The 15,629-nt window shown below is 36.8% G+C and overlaps 1 protein-coding gene across 1 annotated transcript; it reads left to right on the top strand.

The window, feature by feature from the left end:
• Window positions 1–11,934: 11,934 nt before the first annotated feature.
• LOC145632121 (large ribosomal subunit protein uL4-like) lies at window positions 11,935–14,411 on the top strand. The gene is made up of 2 exons (XM_081684409.1): window positions 11,935–13,124; window positions 13,927–14,411. Exons 1-2 carry the CDS (start codon window positions 12,012–12,014, stop codon window positions 14,038–14,040), a joined length of 1,227 nt encoding a protein of 408 aa, XP_081540535.1. The 5' UTR covers window positions 11,935–12,011; the 3' UTR covers window positions 14,041–14,411.
• Window positions 14,412–15,629: the final 1,218 nt, after the last annotated feature.

The following is a 15,629-nucleotide window of genomic DNA, read 5'->3' as shown; positions in this document are numbered from 1 at the left end:
ACAAAATACACGTGTTAGTAACATCAAGGAAAATAATAAATCAAGACAATTAAATTAAATAATTGAAATAGTGATTTGGGACCAAACCCTCAGAAATACTAAACCTTCCACGTCTAGGGCGAAGGCAACTTCGAATTATGCTAGGTGTATCTAGATCTTGTGAATGCGGAATTTTGTTTATGAAAAGGGTTGGTTTAGAATAAGAGAAAGAGAGTATCAAGAATTTCTTGATGAGAGTTGATAATTCAAAACGGAGGTTTCAGGAGGCTATTTATAATGAAAACAAGCCAGAATATGATAAAAAAGAATCGGAGTTTTAAGAAGAATAAAACACGACGCTGGCGCTGCAAATGCCTCTGTCACCGCGAGACAAGCTCGCGCGACAGGTTTGTTGTGCGGCGCTGCAGGTAGTTTTCCACACGTTTTCTATTTTTTGATAAAATTAAGCATACGAGGGGTAAAACTGTAATTTCATTTAAAACACTTCTTTTATTCTAAATAAAACTCATAAAACTCAATTATCAATGCTAATCACATTAGGATTCAAAAGAACCTTCTAGAAGATTCTAGAAAACTATAATCAATCCTAATTACATTAGGAATGATAATTCATAATAGGCTCTCCTCTAGATCATTGGCCCGCATATAAAGATCAAACCGGACCCAATTTAGTAATTTGGCCATAACTTCCTCATTATTCATCAGAATTGGGCTTATAATATATTATTGGAAAGCTCTTTTCGAGCCCAATCCAACTACACTATTATTGGACCCTTTCCATGGACCAAACTAAAATGAATTGGTTATTTTCATAAAATAGGTTTTCGAAAATATAGAGAAGAATAGAATTTAAAAACTAAACGCAACACTAGACTTTCCACACTTTCACTTCATTCGATTATGATTCGACGTGAAAGGTATTCATCACCGGATTTGGTTTTGGGGAGACACAAATGGGTGTCTACAGGTATGGTTATTGGGTATCATTTTAAAATTAACGGTTACCCGATCCGATCCGATAAGCATTTTTTTTTTTTTGCTTTTTTCCCTACTTAAATCTATTTTTTTAAATCTAAACTCTTACTTTAATTCATAATTACTTAATAATATCAATGTTAGTAATGTTATTAATATATTAGTCAAAATCATATGATATTGTTGTTAATTAGTGGTAAATTTTATCATACTAACTACATAATTAAGTTTAATTATCATTATTGGATATCTTATTGGGTACCCGATAACCGATCCAAAAATCCGGATACCCAAACTTATCGGTTCGGGTTATGGATATCACTTTTAGGGATTTCGATTATCGGGTACTCGAGCCGTTAGTAATAACGGTACGGGTACTCGTACCATGCTCACCCCTGGTATGAGCACGTTTTAGGCCTAATTATTAATCAAACAAGGCTCTAAAATAACTTGGTCTCAAATATAGGTTTTAAATTACTTCATAGTGCATTTCGTAGTCCATAAACACTTCAACTTTGATCTAGCATGACGAATGGATTTTTGTAACACCATCGCACTTCCTATCGAGACAAAAGGCCAAAAGTAGGTGTCTACATGTACCCAAAAACTTGGGTACCCGGATATGAACACCCCTATGTGATGCTGCTCATATCTTCACTACGGTAGGATTCGCTAAAGCTAGAGGAATGGGGGCTGTGATTGTATCTCGGCTTTCCACTAATTTTTTGTAGGTTGTATGATTTTGTCTGTTTTCGAGATCTAATAATAATAATAATAATAATAATAATAATAATAATAATAATAATAATAAAATTATTTTCGGTGATCACGCGGTGTCTTATGCTGGTATTGTGGGTATTAAACATCGGCATAATGTCGTTCGGGATACCCTTGTTGATGTTTGCTATCGTTCTGGGATTTCGGCGAGAAAGGAGGTTGACATTGGGTTGGCTGGAGGGAACGACGAGGCCCTCAGACCTGCGGATGTGTTACTTTATTCATGGGATCGTGGTCGCGATGTCTGTGTTGATTTGACAGGGTCTTCTCCCTTGACACAGTCGGGGCTATCTGACTTTATTCCTGGGCGCGTTGTGGCTGATGCTGCTCATCGGAAGCGGGTTAAGTATGAAGCTCGATGTCAGGTGATTGGATATGGTTTCATTCCCTTCTCCTTTTCTTAGCTTGGGGAATTAGAGAAGGAGGCTGTTGCGTTACTGAAGCGGATTCAGAGGTTCTCGTCGACGCAAGACATTGGGGCTCGTGCTGCAGCTCATATCTTCACTAGGGTAGGATTTTCTATAGCTAGAGGAGTGGGGGCCCAGATTGTATCTCGGCTTCCCACTAATTTATTGTAGGTTGTATGATTTTGTTTTTGAGATAATAATAATAATAATAATAATAATAATAATAATAATAATAATAATAATAATAATAATAATAATAATAATAATAATAATAATAATAATAATAATAATTCTCTCTGTTTGGGGCGACTAGGGTTGGGTAGTTTTAGGCTTCATCACCGGCTTCCAAGTCAATTTTCCGGCTTCTTCTCCGGCGAAGTGTTAGGTCTCAGGCAAAGGGCGTTTTCTGAGTTCTTAGCAGGCAAAAACTACGCAATTTTCCGTCAAAATTCAGGCAGTTTTGGGGCTTTTTTCTGAGAGGTTGCACGACCATTTTCAGCGGTTTTCCGGCAGCAGCTTCAAGCGTGGTCTACTCTGTTTTTAGTCGTGATTTTGGGTGCGTTTTTTTATCGATTTTGGTGCAATGTTCAAGCAGATTTTGGGTCTGTTTTGAGGGTTGTTTACGGGCTGGTTTCAGGCTGGTTTTCATGCGACATTCTGGTCGATTTTGAGGCAATATTCAAGTTGTTTCTACTTTGTTTTCAATCGTGTTTTTGGGTGCGTTTTTGGAGCAATTTAGTGCATATTTCAGGCGGCTTTTGGGTCAGTTTTGAGGGCTGTTTGCGGGCTGTTTTCAGGCTGGTTTTCTAGCAAAATTCTGTTCGCTTCTGAGGCATAATTCAGGTTAGTACAGCTTGAGTTTTAGGCTGTGTTTTGTGGCATTTTCGGGTGCAGTTTCAACTGCTTTTAGGTGCAGTTTATGGTCTGTTTCTGGTGCATTTTCCGGCGTATTTTAGGTCAGTTTTCAGGCGTTTTGGCGCTGGTTTAAGTCTAGTTGTGGACTGGTTTTTCTGGTCAATTTTTGGCCAGTTGTTTTGGTGCGTTTTGGTGGTGTTTTTGGTGTGTTTTGGGTGCAGTTTTCAGGCAGCTTTATAGGGGTTAAATTGGCAGTTTCCAAGTGTCTCTTGGGAGGTTATTTGCACTTTGTCGGGAGTCGCTGTGAAGTTTCATTGTTCGTTTGTGGGTCTTAGTGGTTGTCAAGATGGGAGTGGAAATGGCCTTACTCGACATTCTCTAATCATGCATCTTAGTGATCGTCATTGTTGTATCGGTGCGCGAGATATCACCCGACATTCTCTTACTTATAATTTGGCTGTTTATAATGAGGCAGAAGTTACTTTTAGGCGTATGGGGATTTGGTTGCTATAAAACGCACACGTTACGTTCTAAGTGTCGTCATGACAGGGATGAGGATGTGTCACCCCCTGATGAAGGAGATGGTATTGTTCGTTTTGTGCTTCATAATTTCACCAAGCCGCAAGCTCCTTATTCTCCTAATCGAGTTGGTCATGTGGATGGTGAGGTGCGAGATCACAACGGTGGTTTTGATGTGGCTCTCCTTGATTGTTTATTCTCTAAGGGGTTTCGCACTGTTAAGTCTATCCCTCCCAAGTGTCATTTGGGGTTTTCTCGGGTTCTGAAAGGTGCTCTTGATAAGGTGATCTCTAAGCCTGATGACATTTCTAATTGGGCCTCTTTGTTGGTGTTACCTCTTTGCATCCTTAAAATCTTTCGCCTGCGGAGTAGTCGTGAGTCTCGGTCTTCGGTCACACTTCGGCATCAGGAAGAGAGTATTTCCCATGCTATTTGTTCTTGGAGTGTAGCGGGTGGTAATTTGCAGCTTGTGAGGGAAATTTTGGCAGAGGATTCTCCTACTTTGTCGGCGGTTGATGATGAGGACATTGATTTGGAAGAGCGTAATATAAAGCAGTGTCGTAGGAAGATTTGCGATGGCCATTACACTGCTGCAGTTCGGGTTCTTTCTTCTTCAGGCCTTGCTCCTTATAATGACTCCACTCTTGCAGATTTATAGTCCAAGCACCCTTCATCTCCAGCTCCATCCTTGCCTGATATACCTATTGATCACCTTCATCTCGCTACGACTTCTGCTGTTGTTTTGGATCGGATTAAGAGCTTCCCTCGTGGCACATCATGTGGTAGGGATGGTTTGCGTGCTCAACATCTTATGGATTGCTTAAGTGGTGCAGCTGTGGCAGTCTCAGATGAGTTGGTTGACTCTATTACCGGGGTGGTTAATCTCTTTCTAGCTAGAAGATGTCCCATGAAATTAGGAGAGTACATTGCTAGTGCTCCTCTTACACGCCACTTGTCAAGCCCGGTGGTGGTATCCGTCCTATTGTTGTGGGTACGGTTTGGCGACGTCTCGTTTCGAAGGTGGGTGCTGTTATGGTTGGTCAGTCTTTAGGGAGTTACTTTGATGGCCTTCAATTTGGTGTTGGGGTTTCTTCAGGTGGTGAGGCAATTCTTCATGCGGTGAATCGGTTGATTGAGGACCGTGGTTCTGATGTGGGTCTATCTATGTTGTTGGTGGATTTTCAAAATGCCTTCAATCTGGTTGATCGTTCGATCATGTTAAGTGAGGTACGTCGTCGTTGTCCGGGCATTTCGCGATGGGTTGAATTCTGCTATTCTAATCCAGCCAGGTTTTACTCTGGGGACCAAACCTTATGGTCATCTCAAGGGGTGCAGCAGGGTAATCCCCTTGGTCCTTTGCTTTTTTCTTTGGTTTTACAACCCCTGGTGTGTAAAATTAGAGAGACTTTTGATGTATGTCTTCAGGCTTGGTATTTAGATGGCGGCACGATTATTGGTGACACTTTGGTGGTGGGGCAAGTTCTGCAGTTGATTATGGAGGAAGGACCTTGTTCTGGGTTATGTCTTAACGTGGAAAAAACTAAAGTTTTCTGGCCTATGGAAGACCCTCGAAGCAGGCTGGTGGGTGTCTTTCCGCCTAATATTGCTCGACCTTTGCGTGGTGTTAGGTTGCTTGGAGGTCCCGCTAGTTCCGATTCTGGTTTCAGTGGTGAGCTTGTGATGCAGAGGGTGACCAAGACCATTGCCCTTATGGATAAGGTCGCTATGCTCGATGATCCTCAGTGTGAACTGTTGTTACTTAGGGCATGTACTGGAGTTTCAAAACTCTACTTTGCATTATGTACTTGTCCTCCTAGTACTTTTGAGGTAGCTCAGCGCACTTTTGATGGAGCTCTTCGATCTTCCTTGGAGCGTATTGTTACCGCTTCGGGCCCTGGGTTTGGTGATTGGCAGTGGCGGCTTGCCACCTTACTATTTGCGTTTAGAGGGCTTGGTGTTTATTCTGCAGGTGATGTTTGTCACTATGCTTTTCTTGCTTCTCGGTTGCAGTCTGCTGGGTTGCAGACACAACTTCTTCGGCATGCTGGCATTGTTGGTCTTGGACGAGCCTTTGAGGATGCGTTGTGTCTATTTAATGGAACAGTGGAGTCTGACATTTTGAGTAATCCTAGTGAGGTCGCTGCCCCTAAACTCATGAAGAAATTGGCAGATATGTATTTCACAAAGATTACCGCTTCTGCAGAATCTGCTTATTCTTTAACTCCTCGACAATCAGCATTATAGAAATCACAGCAGGGTGATCACACCTCTTCTTGGCTTCAGGCGGTTCCTATTTCGGGGTTGGGTCAGACGATAAACGCCAAGACTTATCGCTGTGTGTTATCCTATCGGTTGGGTGTTCCATTGTTCTCTATCTCAACGTCGTGCTCTGCTTGTTCGAGGGTTTTTGCTGGAGATATTTTCGGTGATCACGCGGTGTCTTGTGCTGGTAATGTGGGTATTAAACATCGGCATAATGTTGTTCGGGATACCCTTGCTGATGTTTGCTATCGTTCTAGGATTTCAGCGAGAAAGGAGGTTGACATTGGGTTGGCTGGAGGGAACGACGAGGCCCTCAGACCTGCGGATGTGTTACTTTATTCATGGGATCGTGGTCGCGATGTCTGTGTTGATTTGACAGGGTCTTCTCCTTTGACACAGTCAGGGCTATCTGACTTTATTCCTAGGCGGGTTGTGGCTGATGCTGCTCATCGAAAGCGGGTTAAGTATGAAGCTCAATGTCAGGCGATTGGATATGGTTTCATTCCCTTCTCCTTTTCTTCGCTTGGGGAATTAGAGAAGGAGGCTGTTGCGTTACTGAAGCGGATTCAGAGGTTCTCGACGACGCAAGACATTGGGGCTCGTGCTGCAGCTCATATCTTCACTAGGGTAGGATTTGCTATAGCTAGAAGAGTGGGGGCCCAGATTGTATCTCGGCTTCCCACTAATTTATTGTAGGTTGTATAACTTTTGTTTTTGAGATATAATAATAATAATAATAATAATAATAATAATAATAATAATAATAATAATAATAATAATAATAATAATTTATTATAATAAATTATTATTATTTATTACTATAATAATAATTTATTATAATTATAATTTAAAATAATAATAATTTATTATTATTTATTATTATTATAATAATAATAATAATAATAATAATAATAATAATTATTATTATTATTATTATTATTATTATTATTATTACAAGTAAAAAAACCTTTTAAAATAATTGTTTTGTGAAAAAAAAAAAAAACGTTTTAAAATTTTTTTTGTTAAAAAACCCGATTTTTTAACATTTTGGCAAAAGAAAACTCAATTGTGAACTTTTTTTGTTAGAAAAACCTAGTGCCTCTAACTCACTTAATTAATTTCTAATTTCTTTTTATTAACTTTTAATTCTTACTTAACCATTTAATAATTAAATTAATGTATAAATTAAAAATAAAAACCACCACCCCACCACCATCAAGACGTCCTCCATTTCCCCTTCTCTTGGCAGGCGGCAGTAGCTAGCCCGCTCCATAACTAAGCCACCGCCTAGATCCCCTATCGGCCACCCCTGGCGACCCATCTTCACCGTCGACATGCGACCCATCCAGCTTTACCCTCGTCCCGTCGTCCGTCACATTCTCTCTCCTCCCTACCACCAAACTCCTCAACCTTAAATTTCTCTATTAGTAAACCTCCAAAACCTTCTTCTCCACCACCATCAAACCCATCTCTTCTCCAACCTCAACTCCCACCCTTTTTTCCGAAATGATCTCAACAAAACTCGCAGTAAAGCACCGTTGCATTTGCTATCACCAGAATCGAAATACATCTTCAGGTTAATTAAGATTTAGGAAGGTGGGTGGTCGTGGGCGGGGGTAAGGGAAGGTCGGCCGACAGTGGAGGTAGGTCACCAGGGGCGGGGGGATTTGGGCGACGGAGGAAGGGGCAACTTCTAGGGGAAGGGGAAGGGGAAAGGGAGATGGTGGTTGACAGATGGTTTGGGGGTTGGTGATTTTTTTTTTATATAAATTAAATTTATTTATTAAATACTTATGTGCATGGGTTAGAGTAATCAAGTAAATTAGAAAATATTTACGAAAACAAGATTTTACTTGCAAAAAAATGAACGTGGTAGTTCTTTTAACCAAAAACTTTTAATTAATTTATTTTATCTTTTTTATTTTATTTTATTTTTCCAAAATGGTGCTTTTAAATTTATTATTTGAAAAATTAATTATTAATAATAATCGTGCAAGTAAGAAATTGTGATATATCCATAAAAAATAAAATAAATAAATAAATAAACAATATCAATACTAATCTTATATATAATTTAAGAGGTTTTTTTTCCAACTTTCATTCACATCACTCCAAAATCCCATCCTTGCAATTATAGCCCTTCTAATTTTTATTTATTTATTTATTTATTTAGAAAAAAATAACGAATAACCACCATTTTTACTCATAACTACCCATATCACTCAATTAAAATCTAGCCCTCTGTCTTCAAAAAAAAAAAAAAAAATCTAGCCCTCTATTTTTTCTTTTACAAAAAACCAATAGCCACCCTTTAATAACTATCACTTCTACCGTTACTATGAATAATACTTGTAGTACATAACATCACTAATTAAGAGGGCACGGTACACACAAGTAATTGGCAACTACTTGTATTTTAAAATAGGAAGTTGGAAGGACACTTGTCCTATTCTTGTTTTTCCTGGTTTAAAATATATTTTTCCCTTTTTATTTTATGTCTTTTTTTTATACAAAAAATTCAATTAAATATTGTTTCTATCCTTTTTACGTTCCATCCCAATTCCCAAACAATATATCTGTTCGGTTTCAAAACAACCAAAATAAAAAATGATGTATTTGTTCTCATTATTTGTAATTCCCAAGCGACGCTATTATCCTCTAATCCCTCCCTTAAATATTCATAGATAAATTGATTCCAAATTCTTCATTGATACTTTACCAATCATCTTTTTTTTCTCATCACAATTTATCTGATTTTTCAAGATTAGTTATAATTTTCCTTCCCCTTAATTTCTCTCTCTTTTTTTTAAATCAATTCCTTTTGTGATAATTGTTTTTATTGATGGTGTTGGGGCAACAATTCTTCAATTTGTTGATTAAATTGTTGTTTTTGGCTGTAGAAACATGATAAATAATGGATTTGATTGATTAAATGTTGATGGTGTTGAGGTGACAATTCTTCAATTAATTGGTAATGAATTTAGTTTTTCTTCCCTAATTTAGTTTTGGCAATGAATTTAATCTATATTCCCTCAAACCTACCCTTAATTAAATTTGGTTTAAAAATACTATATTTCTTGCCTTTTCTCTTTAGTAATTAGGAGTGTAAACAATTATTTTATTTTTCAAGGTGCTTCATTATTTGATTTAACTTCTGCCTTTTTCTTTAAATAAATTAACATAAATTTGAGAATATTTTGTCTCAAATGTTTTGCTTTTTCAATTTTCTATATTGCTTGATTAGTCGATTTGTTAGAAGCTGCGTATGTTTTGTGGGGTTTTTTTTTAAAATTTTTTTAAAAAAATTTTATTATTGAAAAACATGTTTCATATGTGTTAAGGTTGAATTTGTTCCAATTCTATTTTTTTTTTTTAAATCTTTACACGATTAAAAGGATTGAACGTATATATTGATAATTAAAGTTTATAAGGCTTAGATGTTATTCCAAATTTATTTATTGCTTTAAGGATGATGGAAAGTTTTAGTTCATTTGATATCTTCCATAATTTTTCGGGCTAGATGCATGAATAATGTTGTTGTTCCCTTGATTTTGTTCACTAATTTTAACCTTTTTTTGTTAATAAAGAGGAATATTATTATTTGATGGATTTATTTTTAAAGAAATACATCAATGAGTACCTCTATTGTAATTTTTTCTTTTTAAGAAATATCATAATGAATTCCTATGTTTAATCTTTTCTTTTGCTGACAAATGAAAATCAGATTCAATTGTATCCATAATATAGTTTCATTTTATTTTTCGATTATTAGAAAGGGAGGTAGGCATGGCTATTCTCCGAAATTTAGTGATTCTAAATGTGCTCTTTTGAAGTAATAATAGTTTAATTCTCTAAAATGGTTGATTTGGTTTACTTCTCTAGGTATTGTTGATTTATTTACTTATTAATTGTGATTTTGTGTGTTTTGCAAGTGAAATTCATTATTCAACAACTAAACAATATGTTGGATGTTAGTTATATCAAGTTTGTGAGAGAAATTGTAATGATTTAAGATTATTTAGATGATTAGTTATGTATCAATGATTGTATATTCCTTTGCATTTTCAATAATGTTAAATAATACAATAACAAAAATTGAAAGTATTAGTGTTTAATTATGCTGAATGATGTTTTGGATGCATAGATAAAAATATTGATTGTTCTTGGCCGTCAATAAACACGCATATTTTTTATGATATAATACAACTTTTAAATTGAGAATAATGAACTAAATTATAAGTAGTATTTCTATAATGCAATTTATATTAACATATATTTGATTTGAATTAAAAGAGCAATCCAAGTATACAAGTTGAAAAAAAAAAAAAAAAAAAAAAGTAAACAATACAAAAAAAAATCCTTAATCAAATTATCAAAAATTAGGAAAAATTGTCAAAAATAATACAAACTTTCAGCTGTCAGCCAAAAATAAGTCAAACTTTTAATTATTTCTAAATAATACAAACTTGGGTGGGAGTTCGCCAAAAACAAGTTTTAATCTGTTAGTAACTTGATTAACAGGTTATACGTGACACGTGTCAAAATTTTATTGGTTTAGCTATTTAATCTGATTTTTATTTATTTATTTAATGTATTTTATTTTAACAAGATTATTAATGTATTTAATTTTATTTTTTTTAAAACAAAAAACTCATCCCCACCCAAACCAGCCACTCTACCACCACTTCCACCCTACCCTGCCTCTCGGTGTCGGCCGCGCCTAGATCCCCTCCTCCGACGTCGGCGCCGACTAGGGGTGAGCAAACCGGGTACCCGGTCAAAATTTTAGGACCCGGACTTGAAATTGGTTGGAACCGGGTCCTAAAATTCGGATCTGGAATTGGAATTGGTTCAACTGGGTCCTAAAATTTACGAATTGGTATTGGAACCACCGGGTACCGATTTCGGTTCCGGGTACCCACTTATGTATGTAATTGTTAAAATATAATACAAATTATAATTCTTATTTTAGTTAGGTTCATTTTTAGCGTTTAATACTTATATTTATATATGCATTAAGCTTTTTTTTTTTAAGGATATATATGCATTAAGCTATTTGTATTTATGTTAGGTATTAATAATATTTTTTTAATTTACAAATTAGATATATTCAACATATTTTTATTATTTAAATTTATTTAGTTTAGCATATATTAGGTAACCGGGTACCCAACTGATTCCGGTTCCAAAAAGTTTTGAATTGGAATTGGAATTGGTTATAACCGGGTCCTTAATTTATTACTCGGAATTGGAACCACGGGTCCAATTCCGTTTCCGGACCCACTGGTTCCTTACCAGTTCCGGTTCCAGTTTTGGGTATCCGGAATTTTTGCTTACCCCTAGCGCCGACACCCTCCCTCGCGCGTCACCTCCTTGCCCAACCGTTGACCTGAACCACCGAACACCCTCCCCCAAAATCCTCCCTCCATCGCAAAACCACAAAAAAAATCCATCTCTCACTTTAAAACCCAAATCGGGCCTCCCAGCAACCGATAGAGGGTTCGGTAAAGGTTTTTCGAAGGTGGAACATGGGTTTTGGTGGTTTAGCGGGGGAGGGAGAAATAGGGAGGGATTTCGGCGATTTTGCGGAGGAAGGAGTTCGGTGGTTCAGCTAGTGTCGAGGAAGAGTGAAAGAAGGTGACATGTGGTGGCTGGTGGAAGTCTCGTTTTTTTTTAATTATATTTTTGAAGAAATTTATTTAAAATATTTTTATTGATAATTAACAGTCATTAAAGTTGTTGTTAAGAGTTAATTAAATAGATAAACAAATTTATTAAAAAAAATGATCGGTCATTCAGGTTGTAGGTAAAATAACTTGTTTATAGCAGACACCCTCCAAAGTTTGTATTATTTAGAAATAACCAAAAGTTTGACTTATTTTTGGCGGACCGCTGAAAATTTGTATTATTTTTGACAATTTTTTTAAAAAAAATATTTAACTAGCAAGTTTGATTCGTGCATAGCACGGGCTAAATACTAGTTGTGATATAAAAATGAAGTTTGGATTACAAATCCATACAATATATAAGAAGGCTGAAAACCTAAGCCAGGCCCAAAAACACCCTTCACTCAAACCCAAAATAACCCCAACCCGAAACTATACACTCTTCTTAAACCTACTCCACCATTCTCTCGTAGTCTCATACCCAAATAAAACCCTAATTCTCACTTCCCCTTCTTCTGGCCATTCCATTCCCCTCCCCCCTTCTCTCAAAATGTCTTCCACCGCCGCCGCCGCCCGCCCACTGGTGACAATCCAAACCGTCGAGTCCGACATGTCAACCGACTCGACCCCCTCCGCACCACTCCCCGACGTCATGAAATCTCCCCTTCGCCCCGACCTCGTCACCTACGTTCACTCCAACATCTCCAAAAACTCCCGTCAACCCTACGCTGTTTCCCGCAAAGCAGGGCATCAGACCTCCGCTGAGTCCTGGGGCACGGGCCGTGCCGTTTCCCGTATCCCCCGTGTGCCTGGTGGTGGTACTCACCGTGCTGGTCAGGGAGCTTTCGGAAACATGTGTCGTGGTGGGCGTATGTTTGCTCCTACCAGGATCTGGAGAAAATGGCATGTGAAAATCAATGTTAATCAGAAGAGGTATGCTGTTGTTTCTGCTATTGCTGCGACCGCTATTCCCTCGCTTGTTCTTGCTCGCGGGCATAAGATCGAGACTGTTCCTGAGCTTCCCCTCGTTGTGTCGGACTCAATTGAGGGTGTTGAGAAGACTAAGTCTGCTTTGAAGGTGTTGAAATCAATCGGTGCGTTTGAGGATGTGGAGAAGGCCAAGAAATCGATTGCGATTCGTGCTGGAAAAGGAAAGATGAGGAACAGAAGGTACATTTCACGAAAGGGGCCGCTCATCGTGTACTCGACCGAGGGGTCGAAGTTGGTTAAGGCGTTTAGGAACATTCCTGGGGTTGAGATTTGCCATGTTGATAGGTTGAATTTGTTGAAGCTTGCTCCTGGTGGTCATTTGGGGAGGTTTGTGATATGGACTAAGGGTGCTTTTGAGAAGCTCGATTCGATTTACGGGTCGTTCGATAAGGCTTCTGAGAAGAAGAACAAGTATGTATTGCCAAGGGCTAAGATGTTGAATGGTGATCTTGCTAGGCTTATCAATTCTGATGAGATTCAGTCGGTTGTCCGACCGATTAAGAAGGATTATGTTAGGGCACCAATGAAGAAGAATCCATTGAAGAATCTCAATGTTATGCTGAAATTGAACCCCTATGCTAAGACTGCTAAGAGGATGGCTCTGTTGGCTGAGAAGCAAAGGGCTGCTTCTAAGGAATCCAAGCTTCAGAAGAAGAGAAAGGTCCTTTCCAAGGTATATTTCTTTCTTTTGTTTTTGTTAATGTCATACTTTAATTATTATTGTTGTTTTTATCAGTTGATTTTGTTGCAAGTATTTGCTCATTATAATGTGTATGCCAATAAATTTTACTGCTTTGTGGAAAGTAATGTTTTTGTTGGATTTTTTATTATAGTTTAGTTTTGCTGTTAAGGCTTTGAAATGTTGGTGATGATGAATTTTACAATTGTTTAGTTAATGTAAGATTGATAGGTTGTGATCAATGTTCATCACTTTGTGTATTGTTTATTACTGATTAGTAAACAATGTATGTTTATATTTAATTGATATTCGGAAATTTACAAGACTTTCGAATGTAATCTGTTTTGTAGGATGGCTTTTCGTGATGTTTATATGCTATTTTATTTTAAGATAACTTTGATGTTGCTACTAATCATGTTTATTTGGTCTTGCTGTTGATCTTGGTTGTTTGATACTGGTCGTGATATCATTTGCTTTTGCGAGATTGAATGCATATAATCCTATTTCATTTCAATTCATTTGTTGTATAAATTGATGTACATGTTTTGTGATTGTTATAGTCATTTAGTATTGTGATTGTTTCATGAGACTAACTGATTTCTCTGTTGTTGATGCGTTCTCATGGTCTATGTTTTTCTTTCCAAGAACTTTTACCAGGCTTGAAATGGGGCAGAATTCTTTTTTGCAGTTATAGTATTGTGATAGTTCATTGTTTGTATTAAATTCTGGTTGTATTAGAGTCTTGAATGATTTTACAACTGCTAATTTTGCTGTATTTTTGCTTAATGTTGAACAGGAGGAGCTTACTGCCATTAAGGCCTCTGGAAGATCGTTCTACAAGACTATGATTTCCGATTCCGATTACACCGAATTTGAGAACTTCACAAAATGGCTCGGTGTTTCTCAGTAATCTTGTTTTCTAGATCTAAAATTTTGTTAGAGATATTTGGTTTAAGAGTTAATCTACCGGGTTTTGGATGTTGAAGATATTAAGACTTGAAAGTTACCCCCTGCTCTTGGTATTTTAAATTTGTGGCTATAGCTGTTGTAGTTTGAGGGCTCTTTACTGAGAATTTACTGTCTGGTATTTATTGCTCTAGTTCTTATATGGATTTTCATACCTTAATGTCTTGTTGCTTGTGGATTTTCATACCTTCATAGTTTTGTGTGAGTGCTCCTCAGACTTCAGTTGTATGATTCTGAATTTCTGATACTTGGGAAGTCTTATTTTTGTTTTAAATCTTATTTTTGTTTAATGAAGGGACAATTGTTTTTGGTTTACTTATTTTCGTCATGACTTGAGGCTTGAGTCTGAGTCTTATGGAACATCTTCTGTCTGGGTAGGTAGACACAGAGCTATCTTTTTGTTACCATTTTATCCGTAGAGCTATAGTTTTATACCACACTGTTTTGCATGCTTGAAGAAATGTAGGATATCTGAAGGACTAGTAGCATCAGCAGTGCCTGCAGTCCAGGGACCTAAGCAACAGCTACTTGCATTTCAATTGAATTTGATATTACGTGCATAATGTAATGAAGTAAAATAATTTCCCAAACCACTGTGCCCTGGGCTCCTATTAGAGCCCAATTCGATTCTGTAATGAAGCAAAATAATTTCCCAAACCATTTCAATATGTACGAATGTACTCTTGCTGACATCTAGTGCTTTAAAAATCACTCCGATAAGCTGGTGACCCTGTTCAAACATGGGGTTTTCAAGTATAAAAACTTGATGCAGAATGCATCATTCACTGAGTTTCGTGCTTCTTCACTTATCATTCAGTGTTGAACTCTTGTACTCCACTAAGAGATTGTAATGGAAAGTCCAATCTTAAGGGTTTAGTTGTATGAAATGAGATAATTATTAGATAGAGCACTTTTAAAAGCAATCTTGTAAATCAATATGAAATTCGGTTCTCCAATGGTACATTTGTAGTTTGGATTGTGGGATACTGTTGTTTTTGATGTTTTTGCCTCCTAATTTAGGCAATGTGATATAGATGGAATTGTTGTTTTCGGTTTAAGTTGATGACATCTATACTTAGTATTTAAAAACACAAACCATAATTTTTCATATGACGCATGTCATCACAAGTTACTCACTACCACATATGACACATGTCACCCCTTTTGATCTTTTTGTTTAAGTCTTTATACATTCTATAACTTGCAAATTCAATTAAGAAGATGAAGTGTTTCATTTCCATCATAATAAAATAAAGTTGAACCTTATACATCACATAAACATATGAATTGAATTATATAAAAATTGTCTTTTCAACTGATAAACTTAAAATATAACTTAAACCAATATGTTATTTCATATCCTACAATCTTCATGTATATATACGTATCTAAATTCCTTTATCTTTTTCCACAGTTCTACCTCATTCTTTTTTTCCTTTTAAGTTTTAGCAATGAAACAATTACTTCGTATTTCATATCAAAAGTTTCAACTATTGAAAAACATACCTACATATGAAATAATTTAGATAAGAA

The sequence above is a fragment of the Chenopodium album genome, chromosome 5 (assembly GCF_948465745.1).
Source record: "Chenopodium album chromosome 5, dcCheAlbu1.1, whole genome shotgun sequence".
In the NCBI taxonomy this organism is placed as follows: Eukaryota; Viridiplantae; Streptophyta; class Magnoliopsida; order Caryophyllales; family Amaranthaceae; genus Chenopodium; species Chenopodium album.
The sequence above is the reverse complement of the archived record's forward strand: the minus strand, read 5'-3'. Positions and strand labels throughout refer to the sequence as shown.